The 16,454-nt window shown below is 30.3% G+C and overlaps 1 protein-coding gene across 1 annotated transcript; it reads left to right on the top strand.

Moving 5' to 3' along the window:
- Window positions 1–7,013: 7,013 nt before the first annotated feature.
- LOC100804448 (putative SNAP25 homologous protein SNAP30) lies at window positions 7,014–10,653 on the top strand. The gene is made up of 6 exons (XM_003517776.4): window positions 7,014–7,185; window positions 8,203–8,652; window positions 9,366–9,459; window positions 9,562–9,692; window positions 9,782–9,879; window positions 10,334–10,653. The coding sequence occupies exons 2-6, from the start codon at window positions 8,230–8,232 to the stop codon at window positions 10,428–10,430; spliced, it is 843 nt and encodes a 280-aa protein (XP_003517824.1). The 5' UTR covers window positions 7,014–7,185; window positions 8,203–8,229; the 3' UTR covers window positions 10,431–10,653.
- The last annotated feature ends 5,801 nt before the right edge of the window (window positions 10,654–16,454 follow it).

The following is a 16,454-nucleotide window of genomic DNA, read 5'->3' as shown; positions in this document are numbered from 1 at the left end:
CATGCTCCTCATCAGATTATCATCTGCATTCAACAATTGGCTTACTGTTGGATCGAGTGGCCTCAGAATAATTAAGAAGAGGGGGTTGAATTAATTATTCCTAAACCTTTACTAATTAAAAAATTACTCTTCTAAGGCTTTTACTAAATTGTTAAGAGAATGAGGAGTAGAAGAGAAACTTAACAGAAAGTAAAAGCGGAAATTAAATGCATAGCGGAAAGTAAAAGAGTAGGGAAGAAGGAAACAAACACACAAGAGTTTTTATACTGGTTCGGCAACAACCCGTGCCTACATCCAGTCCCCAAGCGACCTGCGGTCCTTGAGATTTCTTTCAACCTTGTAAAAATCCTTTTACAAGCAAAGATCCATAAGGGATGTACCCACCCTTGTTCTCTTTGAACCTAGTGGATGTACCCTCCACTAGAACTGATCCACAAGAGATGTACCTTCTCTTGTTCTCAGTCAAACCCAAGTAGATGTACCCTCTACTTGTACCACAAAGGATGTACCCTCCAATGTGTTAAGACAAAGATCTTAGGCGGTTAAACCTTTGATACTTTGTGAATGGGGATACAAAAGAATTCTCAGGCGGTTAGTCCTTTGAACACTTTTGTATAAGGGAATGGAAAGAATCAAAAGAATTCTCAGACTGTGTCTTATTGAATTCTTTGACAAGGGAGAAGGGAGACACAAAAGAATTCAGGCGGTTAGTCCTTTGTTCTTTTGGAAAAGAGAGAAGAGAGACACAAAAAGAATTCAGGTGGTTAGTCCTTGGCGAATTCTTTTTGGCAAAGGGAGAAGAGAATGAAAAGATGAATAGCACAAGTTTTCAAGGTTTAGAAAACCAGAAAAACTTTGGAAAGCTTTTGGCACAAAGAAGAAGAAGAAGAAGAAGTTCAAAGAGATTCAGGGCTTGTAAAAGATTGATTGAATAAGTGTCAAAAAATGTATTGAAAAGCAAATCAAAGCCTTGCATTTATAGACTCTTCATGTTTGGCCAAGAGGACCATTTAGAAGAGTTATAACTTTTAGAAAAACTTAAAACTAATTTGAAAAAGTCAAAAACCTTTTGAAGAGTTACATCTTTTGATTTATTCAGAAACAGTCGCTGGTAATCGATTACCAAATAAGTGTAATCGATTACACAAAGCTTTTATGTGAAAGGATGTGACTCTTCACATTTGAATTTGAATTTCAACGTTCAAAGGCACTGGTAATCGATTACCAAAACATTGTAATCGATTACAGCTTTTTGAAATTAATTGGAACGTTGTAAATTCAATTTGAAAAATTTTTCAAAACAATTTTGCCACTGGTATTCGATTACAACAATCTGGTAATCGATTACCAGAGAGTAAAAACTCTTTGGTAAACATGTTTTGAGAAAAATCATGTGCTACTCAATTTTTGAGAAAAACTTTTCATACTTATCTTGATTAAGCCTTCTCTTGATTCTTGAGTCTTGAATATTGATCTTGATTCTTGAACCTTAAATCTTGATTCTTGACTCTAAACTTTCTTCTTGAGTCTTGAATTCTTCTTGATTCTTATCTTGAACTCTTGAATTGTTCTTGATTCACTTGAGTTGTTCTTTGATTGATCTTTGAGCTTTTTTGCATCACCTTTGTCATCATCATTGTTATCATCAAAACACCTTTGAATCACCTTTGATTCACCATGAAGCTTTGCTTCTACACTTACTAGTTGATTGAACTTGTTGATATGGTCATGGAGATCTCCTAACATCTCCATTTTGAGTTTATACAACTCCATCTTCAAACAAAGGCGATTAGTTAGCGACTTTGATGCATAGATATTCTCGAGTTTCTCCCACAAGGCCTTCGGTGTTGTCTCCTTCAACACGTTGTGTTTTATCTTAGGAGCAAGGGCTAACCGAATCGTGCTCACAACCTTCCTTTGGATCTTAGTCCACTTGGTTTCATTTATAGAAGTCGGCCTTTCATCTTCTAACGCTTGATCAAGACCTTGATGCACCAAAAGGTGTTGAATAGTACTCTGCCAAATCATAAAATTTATTTTTCCATCAAGTAATGGTATCTTGAACCTTTGTGTGCTCTCGGCCATAGCTCTGATACCACTGTTGGATAATCAATGCTCCCTCAAACAAAATTACCCACACTTACAAAGGATCGTGAGCACACAACAAAGATTGTACCGTAGGAAAAATAATAATGAACACAAGAATTTAGCGAGATTCGGCACCTCTTGCCTACGTCCACGGAACTATCTCAAAAGTATTTCACAATTGCAAAAGTGATTACAAGATTGTAACCCATCCTAAATTGTGTATCACTCTACAAACCTGAGTACTTCACTCAATGGTTACAAGAGATGACAATACTCTCATACAAAGATACTTTTCTCTCAACAAAGTTATTTTATTTCACAATCTCTCTTCTCACACACTTTCTCTTCATGTGTATCTTTTCCACTAATTCTCTTATTCGTTTATAGTGAAGATTGTCATCAACTATAATAAATAAGTTATCTAGAAAGTTGAAACAAAAAATAACTTTCAATGCATTCATTCAAATAAGCTTCATCTAGTAAAATATAATTTTCTACTTTGCATTTAAATCACCTAAACCTTAAAAGTAAAAATTCAATTTTCACTATATATTAAATACACCTTATCTTTTGACTTGAAACTTTATAAAAAAAATAACACAAGTTGCAAGTTCATATGCTTACAAATCATAAACAAGCCAATTAAGTCAGGTGCATCCTTCCTTTTTTAATTAATTTGTGATATGATTAACAAATAGTCATGTTTTTTAAGCAGGTGACCTAGAATTTTATCCTCAAGCCTCTCTTTCTCTCTCTCTATATATAACCATTTATATTGAGAAATCAGTCTCTTAAGAATATTTTTCGAGACATCAGTCACTTACTTGGGGCTGTTGAGTTTGCAGCTGGCAGTTGAGTTAAAAAAAAATCTAATAAAGAAAAGAAACCTTTCACAATCTATTTGAAAAGCTAAATTATTAAGTGAAAATGCATTAACAATTTTATGTTATATGTCTAATTAATCCGCTTGTGCCAAGTCACCAAATTAAAATTAAAAATAAAATTATTAGATGAAGATGAAAGGAATAGATGCGAATATGCGATGGTGAAACAGATCAAGAAAATTTTAAAAGATTTTGCGGGGGAGGATGTGAGACAATCTCATTCTCCTAGGGTGTCTCTAGCAATATATAAGGTACAATTTATCATCTTGTCCACGTTTAAAGCACACGTTTTGTTGACTTTTCCTTCCAGATCTTCGGGAAATGATTTTTGGTGTATCATGTGTTTGTTTTTGTATACTTTGACAGATATTCTCTATCAGGAACAATTTTATCTAAGTTGTATAGGATTATGATGAGTTATAAAACTCTTAGCTCTTCTCATTATTTAACATAATTATATATCTAAAATTTAAATTTAAAATATTTATTATTAAGCTGCAATAATTCAATATCAATCTTGATTTTCTTTAAGATACAATCAAATATAGCCTAAATTTAGGGAAAAGAAAAAAAAATTGAAAGCAAATCATTAATATGTAATTAATAGAAAATACACCTATAAAGCTGTATGAGATACAAAGTATCATATATTATAGATTTATATATATATTTAGTTTCTCAAATTTGAGATATTTTTGGTTTCGATCCCCAATTAAATTTTTTTTTCCGTCCTTCATATTTACAGAAAATTGTTTTTAGTCTCTCCTAGAGTAAATTTGAGGGATTAAAAAATATATATTTTGAATCCTCCAAAATAAAGTCAAGGAAATAAAAACATATTTAATATACTTAAGTAGACATTGTACTTTTATATGTTAATTAGCATAGTAGTTAAAATAAATTATTAAATATAATTAAATTTTCAAAAATAATAGAAAAATAAAATAAATTTAACACTCATCATTGTCAATTTTATGAAGTATAATTGTGAAATAATAAATTAAATATTATAAATAGCACAATGGTTAAAAGAAAATAGTGTAATTAAAAAAATGTATGAAATTAATAGTGCAATGGTTAAAATAATAAAATCATGTTTTTTCAAAAGGAATAATAAGAAAATTTAATAAATATTTTAAGAATAAAACAAGAATAAAATATAAAAAACTAAAAGCTAATTTTGTAAAAAATATTACTCAAATAGTATTTCAAATAACACTAAAAACTATCATTTTCAACATTTAGTTCTAACTTGAATTGGAATGTTTTTTTGAAAGAAATTATCAATAATTAAAAATAACAATACATAAATTATTTATTATAAATCTAAAATATAGTTTATAATTTAAAAATATATTTATTATAAATTTTAATCATAATATAATTTATATATTTAAAAATATTGAATTATTATAAATTATTAGTTTTAGTTGTATAAAATCAATATTTTTTTAATACACGGGTTAAAAATACTCATTCTTGTTAATTTTTTTAATTAGGCATCTATGTGACCCTAGTCTAATTTTCGGCCTTTTCTTTTTCCATTTTAAAATTTTAACACATCCATATATTATTCCATTTTCAAGCCCAACAAGTGAAGGAGGGGGAATCATACGTTAAATTATTAGTGTTACTATTGCCAGCTGTAAAAGCAGTTGATGTTAATCTTTAATCCTAAATTCAAAGATTCTAAATCCAGTAGTAATGAGAAAAGATAGCTTTATCATTTCATTGAAGACATTATATCCAGTATAAATAATTTCTCTTAACTTTTAAATAATTCAGATTTTAAGGAAAAGGGGTGTACTTAGTAAAATCGAAGTGTAAATGGCAAAATTTCAAGTATGACATGCGGCCAGTTGAAAGCTAGAGTGAAGCCCATTTATATTCGGCCGATGATAATTTAGCTTAGACCTTGAATAAAAGTGTTACATTAAATTTTTTAGACAATGTAAATAAAAGAATTTGATTAATTGATTTAAAAAAAATTGTTGCATTTTATGCAAAAAATATAAAATAATTTTAATATATTGAATCTACACACACAATAATATTTTTATAATATTTTCTTATATGTGATTATGAGAGAATTTAAATAAATATTTTTTATTTTATTATTTTAGATTATTTTAATAGATTGGAAATATTCTCTATTAAATAGAAGGAGAGATAGCATGAAAACTAGCTAACTAGGTTTTCAAGCAAAAAATTATTGACAAAGTTAATAAATATTTTATTTTTTCTTTGGTAAGAGACCATGGACATCTTCCTAAGTCAAATAATAACCATGCCCCTCATACGTTATTGTACTAACTAAAGAAAATTTTATACACAAAAAAAATAGAACATAAATTCTAAATAAACTATTTTCCCATATGTGAATATAATAATGTCTTACATCATTATGTCAATATTATGGTTAAGATATTGAATGCTTTGTATTAATAATTTGATTATTAAAAAATATCCTATAAGTTAATTTTTTTAGAGGAAGTTAATGTTTTCCACAGTAAAAAATTTCTTTATATTTACAACACATATATTACTTAATCAGAAAATTACTCTTTTTATATAATTCAAACAAAACTATTTGTCATATATATATATATATATATATATATATATATAACTCTGTCAAAAAATCATTCATAAGTAATATTCAAACATATATAAGCTTGAGGTTTTAGTTGTTTATCTTTCCATTGTATAAAAAATACATATAAATTAATTTCTAATAATTTTATTTTTAACAATTTTATTTAAGTAATTCAAACAAATATACAAAATAATCGTGTTTTGTTACAAAGATATCGAAGTCATTCATTTCTTTTCTTTTTAGTTTCTATATCCCCTAAACTTTATAATCAACTATATATTATTTTGTTACCCATATTTAACTATTGAAAATAATTTTATCCATCACTCTTGAATATATTTTCGACGTACACATATACAATGGCGGAACCAAGACCCTAAATTAGTGGGAGCAAATTATAAAAAATAAAATCAGTGGATTCAATTATATAAATATATATGAAATAAAATAAAAAAAATATAATATTTTATTTATAATTTTTAATTTAAAAGAAAATTTATTGGTGAATTTTAAAAAATGAGGGGGTGCAAGTGCACACCCTCACCATAGTGTAGGTCCACCACTGCATATATATTTTTCTTTACAATTTTTTTCCATATTATTGTTCAAATTGTTTAAAAATAAATTAATGTAACCATATATATTTTTATAATAATGCAAATAACTTCATCTTAACCTTTAAATGAATGTGGGGTTTAATTTTAATAGATTCTCAAAATAAAGATTTTTATATGGTAAACAAATTAAAAACTATTTTAAAAGCCTTTAAATGATTATTAAGAAAATATTATCATGCATGACGTTGGATAATTCGATGAAAGTGTGTAAGCATTATACTAATGAGCAAAAATATGTTATATATTTTTTTGTTTTATATCACAAATATTTTTCACTCCATTGAAGATCATCATATATCATATTCAAATCGGGTAGAATTATTATAAATAACAAAGTTCATCCTTTAAATATTCAATGTAATCACATATCTAAAACTTGAACTCAAAACCTTAAAAGATATAAAATTAGTATAATGATGAAAAAAGAAACAAAAGGGACAAAAATTATGAGTTTGAATCCATTCACTAAAAAGTTATATATTGGTATGCATATCAATTTTATATTATTATCTAATAATAAATTATTATACATGATAAGTTTATTAATTTTTTAATGATTATCTTAAATAAACAAGAATAAAAAAGTTTTTACATTGACGATAGACACTTGGATAACTATTAAACTCTAACAATTAAGCAACTATTACTCAAAATAAATAAATAAAGTACACAACAACCAATCAATTTTTTTAGTAAGAATTAAGAAAGGAAAAAAGAATTAAAAGGCTATTAGTTAGTTTCCCAATGCAACGGTCTAGAATTGTCAAATGGTGGTTCATGGATGAAACGGCACATAGGTCTCTCTGTTTTTTCGCGGTGCCTTTCAATCTGTTTCATATTTTTCAACGAACCCAACACAATTCTCAGTCTCTTGTGTTCTGTTTCGACCATCCCCTGTTCCTTTTCTGTTGCTTGTTCCTCTCTTGTACGCAAACCCATCACCACGTTTGGGTTTGTGTACCACATTCCATAACATAACCTTGTTGTCCTCAAATTCCAGGTGTCCATCTCAATTTTTTTCATTTTTCACTTGCATTCTTCATTGTTTTGATTTTTTTATTGCATTGTCTTACTTAGTTTAATCATTTCAAATACAACTTCTTGTTTTGTACAAGGCTGGTTGCATTCTCCTTCATGGTTTCGATCAAAATGATGCTTTATTTAAATTGTGGTGTGGAAGTCTCAGTTTTGTCACATTTCTTGATATTGTACGAAAATGCAGTCAATACGGCTACAACTGTGGTCGCATTGTGGTTTCAGATACTCTTAAAATCTTGACATTCTGGCCGAAATCGTAGACCATTTTAAAATGTTGGTTTTGATTGTTGTTGTTCTCTGCCAAGATTTTGATTTTCTTTTACTGCATTTGTCTTACTTTTAAAATGCATGAGCATTTTTGTTCATGAAAGCACGGGATTTTATTGTTATCTTCTTCTGCAAGTAAACGAGTGATTTTAGGAAGTTAGATGTAGTTCATTGTTGATTTTTTATTTTTATTTCTAATAAATTTTACTATCCAATTGTTATCGTGGGTGCTCCGGTATGCACCAAAACGTTAACTTGGTTCATTTTTTTTTTCCTGAATTTCAATGTGTCTTTCTTTTCTTACCCTCTTTGTTCTAGTGTGCTTCTGTGACATAATATTCCATTTTTGGCTCTGATTTTTTTCCCTTCAAAGTAGCCACAATTGAGAAAATTGCCTCATGTATTTGACTAAGATTGGTTTTATTTATTTTTATCTTTAGTAAGTGTGCATTTGTGGTTCATATTTCCTAAATCCTTCAGATTTAGTAAACCAATCTTTGTGGTTTGGTAAGTGCATGTCATGTAATATTTTAATGTAATGTCACATGCTAATGAATTTACTTAGAATAGAGTAAAAAAATTTACACTGTCATTTATTTGTGGATTATTATATGTAGGGCGACTTTTAATTAATTGACTGTGTGTAAAAATCTTTAGACTTGTGTATAAAAATTAAACTTGTGTTAATAACATAAATTCCTTCTTTTTTAAGTTGTTGGATTTGTACTAGAAGGTGAAAATGTTTGGGTTTAGAAAAACACCAGCACCAACTGAATCAGATAAGAAGACAACCCTTACTGCAGAAAAAAGAACTGCTTCAGAACCTGTCCTGCCAGTTCCAAAATCTAAAGGAAACTATTTCGACTACGATGACGACGATTGGGGGAGGAAGCCTTCCTCATCCACAGCATCAAAGGACAAAGACAGGTACAAGAATGGTTTCAGCAACTCTGGGGGGCTAGAGAACCAAAGTGTTCAGGAGCTGGAAAACTATGCAGTGTACAAGTCTGAGGAGACAACAAAGAGTGTCAACAATTGTTTGAGGATTGCTGAGGACATCAGAGGGGATGCCACAAGGACCCTTGACATGTTGCACCAGCAGGGTGAGCAGATAACCAGGACTCACAATATGGTTGTTGATACTGAGAAGGATTTGAGCCGGGTATGAGAATCTGGTCTAATTTCTATCTTCAACTTTTTGTTCAAAGTTTAGGTTATTTTTAGTGATATCATGAAAAGTTTATTTATATTCTAGTAAGAAGCATTTTGGTAACATTTCAATGTCCTTTACCATTTTCAACTTGGACTAAACTTAAATACAGATAATCAAAATTGGAGTTTCACCTCGAATAGCCTATACTAATCTATAATACATACTTTACTACATGCATTACTAGGTAAAACACAAATTATGATTGGAGAATAACACCCAAAACACCTAGAAAACTGCATCTAAGCTTTGTCCTTTGTATGTATTAAAACTATCCAGCCTTGTTTCCCTTCTGTGGCATTTTGATTATACTTTTGCTGATAATGATGAACATCTTAAATAGATATTGGTTTCCCAGGTAGAGCATAGGTTACTTTGCTCCATAATAGTATATACCTATGATGCCACCAAGGTTTTGAATTATGGTTACAGTTGTTGTTTTGATATGGACCAATACAGTTAGTGATTACAATCTATCATGGTTGCGAATTGAGATTCATGCTATACTAAGCTATCTGAATGAGTTAAGAGACCCCTTTGAAGATGGAACTATACTAGAAAAAAAAATTAAAATTGAAATGTAGATGCGAATGAATGTTATGATTTCATTTGTGTTTCTTTCCAACAGTTTTTATAATTCCAAAAATTTACACTCTGATCAATAGGGTGAAAAACTCCTAAACAATCTTGGGGGCATGTTCTCCAAACCCTGGAAGCCAAAGAAGACCAGGGAAATCCAAGGCCCTATAATTACACCAGGTTTTCTTCTCACCCTTCATTTTTATAACTCAACATTTTGGTCATTTTCTTCCATAGACCAAGCAACAAACAATACTATAATGTAATGTGGTGTGTGAACAGATAAGCCATCCAAAAAGAATGTACATAGTAAGGAAGACAGGGAGAAGTTGGGCTTAGCTCCTTTGCCTAAGGGACGCTCAGCCCCTACCACACCTCCTAATGAATCATCCGATGCCTATCAGAAAGTTGATGTAAGTGCTTTTCTGTTATGCCTATCATTATGTATTGGTTTCTCAAGCAACATTTTCATTGTATTGTTTCATTGGTGTTACTAATACAGTATGAGAAAGCTAAACAAGACGATGCACTGGAAGATCTAAGTGACATCTTGGGTGATTTGAAGGGTATGGCAATTAGCATGGGATCTGAACTTGACAAGTAAGTTGTTTGTTATACTTCAATAAGTATTCTTACTATTATGAATTTGTGTTACACTGTTTATTGTTGGGTGTTACCATGTTTTGTTTATTGAGTGGAGCAATTGATATCTTAACAATGAAGAGCAAATGAACAAAATATTACCGGGACCAGATTCAATGTAGTCAAATTTTCATGCATTCACGCTGTCACTTGATTTATAGCCGTAAGATGAAGATCAAAGGGTTCAGATTTTAAAATATGAACCGTCTAATCTTCATAAGACGTTTTAGAATTACTAAATGTGTGAATGCTTGAAAATTGACTACAGACTATCCGAATCCAAATATTTTGAATGCTGAAGCAGTCATTGTCATGAAAGATATGGATGTTGTAAACATCTTTTTTTCTATAGTTGTGTTATGTGAGAGAACTATTTGATTCACTAATGTTCAATGTACTGTGATAACTGCAGGCAAAACAAAGCTCTTGATCATCTTGCTGACGATGTGGATGAGCTGAATTCTCGAGTCAAAGGTGCCAACCAGCGTGCACGCAAATTAGTAGGGTGAAGTGCGTGACAGATGATAGGCTTAAACTGTTGCTCAATTGAATTTTTTTCATTTATTGTTTGTGATTCATTTGTATGTTTCAAGATTTTCCACATCAATGTGTTACTGAAAGCATTTGGCAAATGATAGAGATTTTGTTCCTATTTGGAATTGTTTTTGTTCTTTTGAACAGCAGCAAAAAAACAAGTTGGCGTTTAGAAAAAAATATAATATAATCTAGTTTGGATGGATTATTGATGGTTCAACTGAAAATAGATGTTAGGAAAAGTTGCTATTGTTAAATAGTGTATAATGATAGTAATTATCCAATAGTACACAATGGCCAATTTAATTATCACTATTATCATCATTTTAATATCATTACTACCAATACTCCCCGTAGTCACCCCATCAGATGCCATTAGCATTATACATATCTATTATTATTATTGTTATCATAATTGTGTTATTTTATTAATAATTTATTTTGTTATAAAAAATCTTCTTTTTGGTGATATCTTTTCTCTAATCACATTTATTTCATTGGTAAGTCTTAAACTCAAAATATTATTTAAGAGATTCAAGTTCAGTATTATTTAAATCAATAACATGTTAAATAATTTTTTTAAAAATCCATAACTAATCTTGCATTAAATAACTTTTGCATTGGGTAAAATATTTATATTAAGACTTATTATTAACTTATTTTTATAATAAAAACATTAGAATATAAATCATATCACTTAAAATTTAATTTTAAATTAAATACAACTCCTTTAAAATTAAATCTAATATTACCTTATCTACATGTCTCTCGTGTCGCCTTTAAAATTAAATCTACCAAAAATTTTAAAAAGGGACCTTTGCATCGACTTGCAATTTTCACTCAATCTTGATCACCATACCGCACCTAGTTTAACGTTTACTAAGACGTTCATTAAGACTTCTTGTTTTCAGAATAGCACACTACAGTACATTTACATTTATTGAAGGTAAAGACTTAAATGAGATAAAATTGAAAGGTTGAACACCATATAAGTGATAGAAAGATTTATAAAATTGAGACTTAAGGTTTTAAATTGAAGTGTAGTGTCAAGTTCACTTATATGGTTGTTTATGATTCATTGGTAAAAATCTTTCCGATCTTTTACTCCCCTCGATTGTACAACAATTGGTATCAAAGACGATGATTTGATTTAGTGACCAGTTCAGACGAGTAAGATGGATTGGCAGTGGATCCATGGACATGAGGATCCCTTGTCTCAAAAAGTCTTCCTGACGAGTGAATCCATGCATGGAGGTGAGGCAGCAAGTCCCCCAGGCTTTGCGGCGGTACAAGGTACTAGAACATGTTGGCGACAATGGCTAGGGTAGAAGTGTTCACGGCATGGTTAGGCTCAATTTTTAGACAAAAATTCATTTGAACCAAACATAAAATAAAAATGTTGTTCAATTTGATTCGATTTAAATATAACATCAAATATGAATCAAACCAATCTTGTGCGGTTTAGTTCGATTTGACCTTGTTATTTATTTATTTTTTAAAATCTATTATCATAATTTAAGTTTATTAACTAAACTTACATAATTATAATATGTTATATAATGTTAAAAATGAATTTTATTTTTATTATATTTTTGTTTAACACATTTTAGTTAAAAATTATTATTTTCACTTTTATTTAGCATTAAGATAAAATAATATTATCAATTATTTTTGTAACATAATAGTAATTTATGCATCACTTGATATTTAATACTATTTTTTAGCAATATTAATACATACTTTTTAACATATGAAAGTAAAATATACATCTTGAAGCAAATAAAAAGTAATAAATTATTTAATACTTATTATTAGTTATAACAATAAAAATCAATGTAATTATAATATGTGGTTTGTTCAGTTTGGTTCGATTTTTTATAATAAATTTCAAAAATCAAACCAAACCGCAAAAAAATATGCGGTTTTTTAGATTTTTTATTTTATGATTTTTTCCATTTAAGTGATTTTTGATTTTGTTGGATCGGTTTGGTGATTTGCAAACAATTTGATTTGGTTTGGTTTTGAACACCCCTAAAGTAGGCAGTATCGGAGCAGTCACGGTTAAGTTCTAAGGGTCACCATTGGATACTAGTGGATTAAAAATGACTTCCACTTGAAAGAGAGACTACCGTGTAAAAGAAACTCGCATTTAGGGAAAGATTGTTGGAGTATAAGTGTGAGGTGAAGTAGGAATGAAAAGGTTAAGCACTAAGTGAGGATAAGACTCATAAACCTAAGTCTTAAAATTTTGAGTTAAAGTGTAGTGTTAAGTTCACTTATGTGTTTATCCCCCGAATTTTGTTGGAGGATAAATATGAAATAAAGTCACACGTAAATAAAAATAAAAAAATTGAATACTATATAAATAAAGATAAAACATATAAACATAAGTCTAAAACCCATCAATAAAAAAAAAATCCTCAATATTTACTCTCCTGGTATATCCATCAATATTATTTTAACTCTTCACATTCTTTTCTTAGCTTGATTCTCGAATAATTTCTTATGGGAGTTTCACTTCTGCCTTCCTCGTCATACTGATACTAAAATACTATAATTTTTCCTCTCTTTTAAAATTACTAAAATCTGCAGATTTTGTTGTAAGACTTTGTGCCATAATCTCGATAATATGTATGGAAATAGAGTCACCTTTTTATTCTAGTAGAACATTGTGTTTTTTTTTTGTTTTGTTTTATAAATCAAACAATAGGAATTAATAGTAAGAAAATATTTTGTGTTTACGTCATGAACACCAACTAGTCAAACACAAGCATCCACACATAACAACATTCATTAAAAGCATCAAAACCTAAAATACCCTTTTTCTCTCTATTTCTTCCTTTGTGTGTGTGGCTAACCCGTGGAAGTCACAAACCTTTGAATTTCATTCCACGTTAATGCAGCCAGCAAAATCCATTATTCTTCATCCACACACGCCCCATCCCACCTCCTCCTACACATATAAACTTCGTGACTCCTTTGATGATGGATGTGATTGGTGACTAAATACACAAAATCAAAACCCCAAAAATTAATTGAGTGAGGCCCCCTCCGTTTTCTCGGTCATTACACACCCTCATGTGTCTCTTGCTTCGCATTAATAATACTTTCTTCAATTTTCATTTCCATAAAGTCACCTCACCTCATCATCTTTTTCCCATAACCCTTCACAACAAGCATCCCTTTTTCTCCCTCCCCTCCACTCCCCTGTTTTCCTCTGTTTAAGAAATGAAGAGCTCTCTGTCTTCAACCACATGTGGCAGGTTCATTATCCTCTTTCTCCTCCTTTTTCTCCTTTTCTTCTCTTCAGCCAATTGCAAGGTTCCATCACCTTCAACTTCCTCAGGCAACACCCTCCACCATCATCACCACCACCTTCGTTACTGTGATTCTTTTACCAAGAGAAACCCACGTTCCTTGTGCACTGAACTCCAAAGAATCCATCAAAGATTATTCGAAGCTGTTCCACCCTCCCAAGAGAATGGAATTGACCCAAGATTTGGCGCAGAGAAGAGACTAGTTCCCTCTGGGCCAAACCCACTTCACAACTGATTATACCGATTTCACCACTATTAACACCCTTAGGTATATCTATCCATCTTTATTCTACAACCAGCATGAGCAGCTTCAATAAACCAATTTCTTTCATCACACCCTTTTGCTTCTTTCTTCACTGTTTATAACTGTCACCTTTCTTGGTAACCTTTATGGCTCTAAACACAAGTTTAATCTTCATCAAGTGATTCAAGTTCTTGGACTCCCACAACCACAAGAAGATTGAGTATTTATTTATCAATGGCTAGAGAGCTACTATGGCATGCAGAAAGAGAAAATCTTTTGAGGCAAGGTTTTAAATTGCAGTCACGGTCGCAGTTCCGTCGTGTACATATGTTCTCTGATATTGCTGGAAATTGTGGATAAATACAGTCGATGTGATCACAATTATCGTCATATCCTAACGGTCGTTAACACTCAAAAACCTTGATGTTGTAGCAAAAATTACAGTCGGACCATTAGTTGAAACCTTGTTTGAAGGAGATACCTGCTCAATCTTCACAAACCAAGATTCATGTGTTACTTTGTAGCTTTTTTTTTCTTTTAATTTTTTTTTTCCATTCTTCTTTAGTATTGGGCAATTCTCATTTGGCTATTTCCATGCTTGTTTTTGGTTTTCTGGTCTTGTAATTAAGGACTAGAGTTTGAGAGAGGATAGAGAATGTTGTAGAAAAGAAGTGCTGAATCTGAAAACAAGCATGGAAATGGTCCTTTATGGGGCAGCATTGAAGAGAATATGGTTGGAGGTGTAGGTCATGAGGACCCCATGAGTTTCATTAATATGGAGCTACCAAAGGACAAGGACGTATCTATTTATGGGTTTTGGTCTGTTTCTGAGGTCAAATTGGGCTCATTCTTGGCTCCATGTCGGTCAGCAACACTTTTTTGTATTTCTTTTCTAAATGTTCATCTATAATTGATATTTGAATTTAGTGGATATGACTTCGTATGTTGTTTTTTTTTATTATGCTTATGTGTATCATATTTTATTTTATTTATTTTGACAAGTCATATTTCTCTATTTATTTGATACAGTTGTGTGTGTATAATTTCTGTCCACGATGATTGAAAAGGTACATCTATCGTTATTAAAATTTATGCAATATCTTCCCAACAAATGCAGATAGGTGCTGCTTGCTTAATTGGAATCGTTTTCGGTGTAAAACGTGGGATGCAAATCTCTGGTCAACTAGGTCATAGAAACAGGTGGAACCTCTGCACTAGAAATCTAGAATATGTGGATATGAATTTTAGGGTAGGCCTACTTAGCTGGTTGAGTGAATATGGAGAAGCAATAAAAGGAAAATCAATCTAATTAGATTGTATAGAAAATATTCTAAATGTGTTCTGCTTAATTTCTGTTGTTGCAAGATGAAATTAACATTGTATAGAAAATATTATAAATGAGATAATCACCTACATCACTACTTGTATGAATTTACAATGCTTATATATGCAGGGCATGCAGGGCGTGGTCATAATTAAAAGAATAATAAGATTCCCAAAGCAAGCAAGGTAACTTGACAAGAATGGTTTGTGCATGCAAGTGACAAACAATATGTATCTATAAAAGAAGCAAAGTTTCCAAAGCATAAGTAACATATATATAGGATGCAATAGCATTCCTGATCTACTTTATGATCGAAGAGTTCATTCACTTCACCATGAACTTGACTACTTGAGTTCGATTTGAGGTATATCATGTTGGTAGGTTTGGGTTATTTGTATAAGGATTGTATTAAGTGTTCAATGTATTTAGGAACTTGTCTTAACTTTTTTATGAGAAATTTTTTGTACCAACTTTCTTCTTGTCTTGAATGATAGATATATAGGATATGTCTAAACTGGTATAATTTAGTTTTTTATTAATAACTTCTAATAAAAATTTAGTTTTTTTATTAACAATTATTTGGCAAATGTTAACACAAATTATACAATTTTTTCTCCATTTGTTGCAAATCATTTTTTTGTTTTGTTTTAGTCATACTATCTTCAAATCTACCTGTGTGTTGACCAAGATTAAATCTCTTCTGAATGTATAAATTCATAATTATGGTCAAAATTAAGTTTAGTCTTATTCAAGTTCAATTCAATAAACAACCAAACTCATCATATATGGGCAATAGTTAAGCTCATATTAAACTAATTTACTCAAGTCTACTAATAATTTTTTTTTACTCAAGTATAATAATGATCGTTGCAGTTGAGTATTATATTAATTGGACATTTTGAGCTCAATGAATTATACTCGAATTTGTAACGTAATGAAACTTTTTTTATACCTAAATTCAGTTAAAAAATAATTTAGTTAAACTAAAAATAATTAAAATCGAATACAAATATATTTAATTATTATTATTATTATTCAAAAATCTTTTTTTTCTTACAAATTCAAAATTCTACTATCTGTCTATCTATACTATATATACATATGAAGATGCTTC

This window comes from Glycine max, chromosome 1 (genome assembly GCF_000004515.6).
Source record: "Glycine max cultivar Williams 82 chromosome 1, Glycine_max_v4.0, whole genome shotgun sequence".
Classification (NCBI taxonomy): Eukaryota; Viridiplantae; Streptophyta; class Magnoliopsida; order Fabales; family Fabaceae; genus Glycine; species Glycine max.
Note: the sequence above shows the minus strand (reverse complement) of the source record. Positions and strands in the feature narration are given on the sequence as shown.

What these genes read in the sequence shown, in the direction of transcription:
- LOC100804448 (XM_003517776.4), top strand. Translation starts at nt 8,230, where the DNA reads ATGTTTGGGTTTAGAAAAACACCAGCACCAACTGAATCAGATAAGAAG. An exon ending in AGGCCCTATAATTACACCAG is followed by an intron (nt 9,460 to 9,561) that starts GTTTTCTTCTCA and finishes GTGTGTGAACAG; the next exon opens with ATAAGCCATCCAAAAAGAAT. An exon ending in ATGGGATCTGAACTTGACAA is followed by an intron (nt 9,880 to 10,333) that starts GTAAGTTGTTTG and finishes TGATAACTGCAG; the next exon opens with GCAAAACAAAGCTCTTGATC.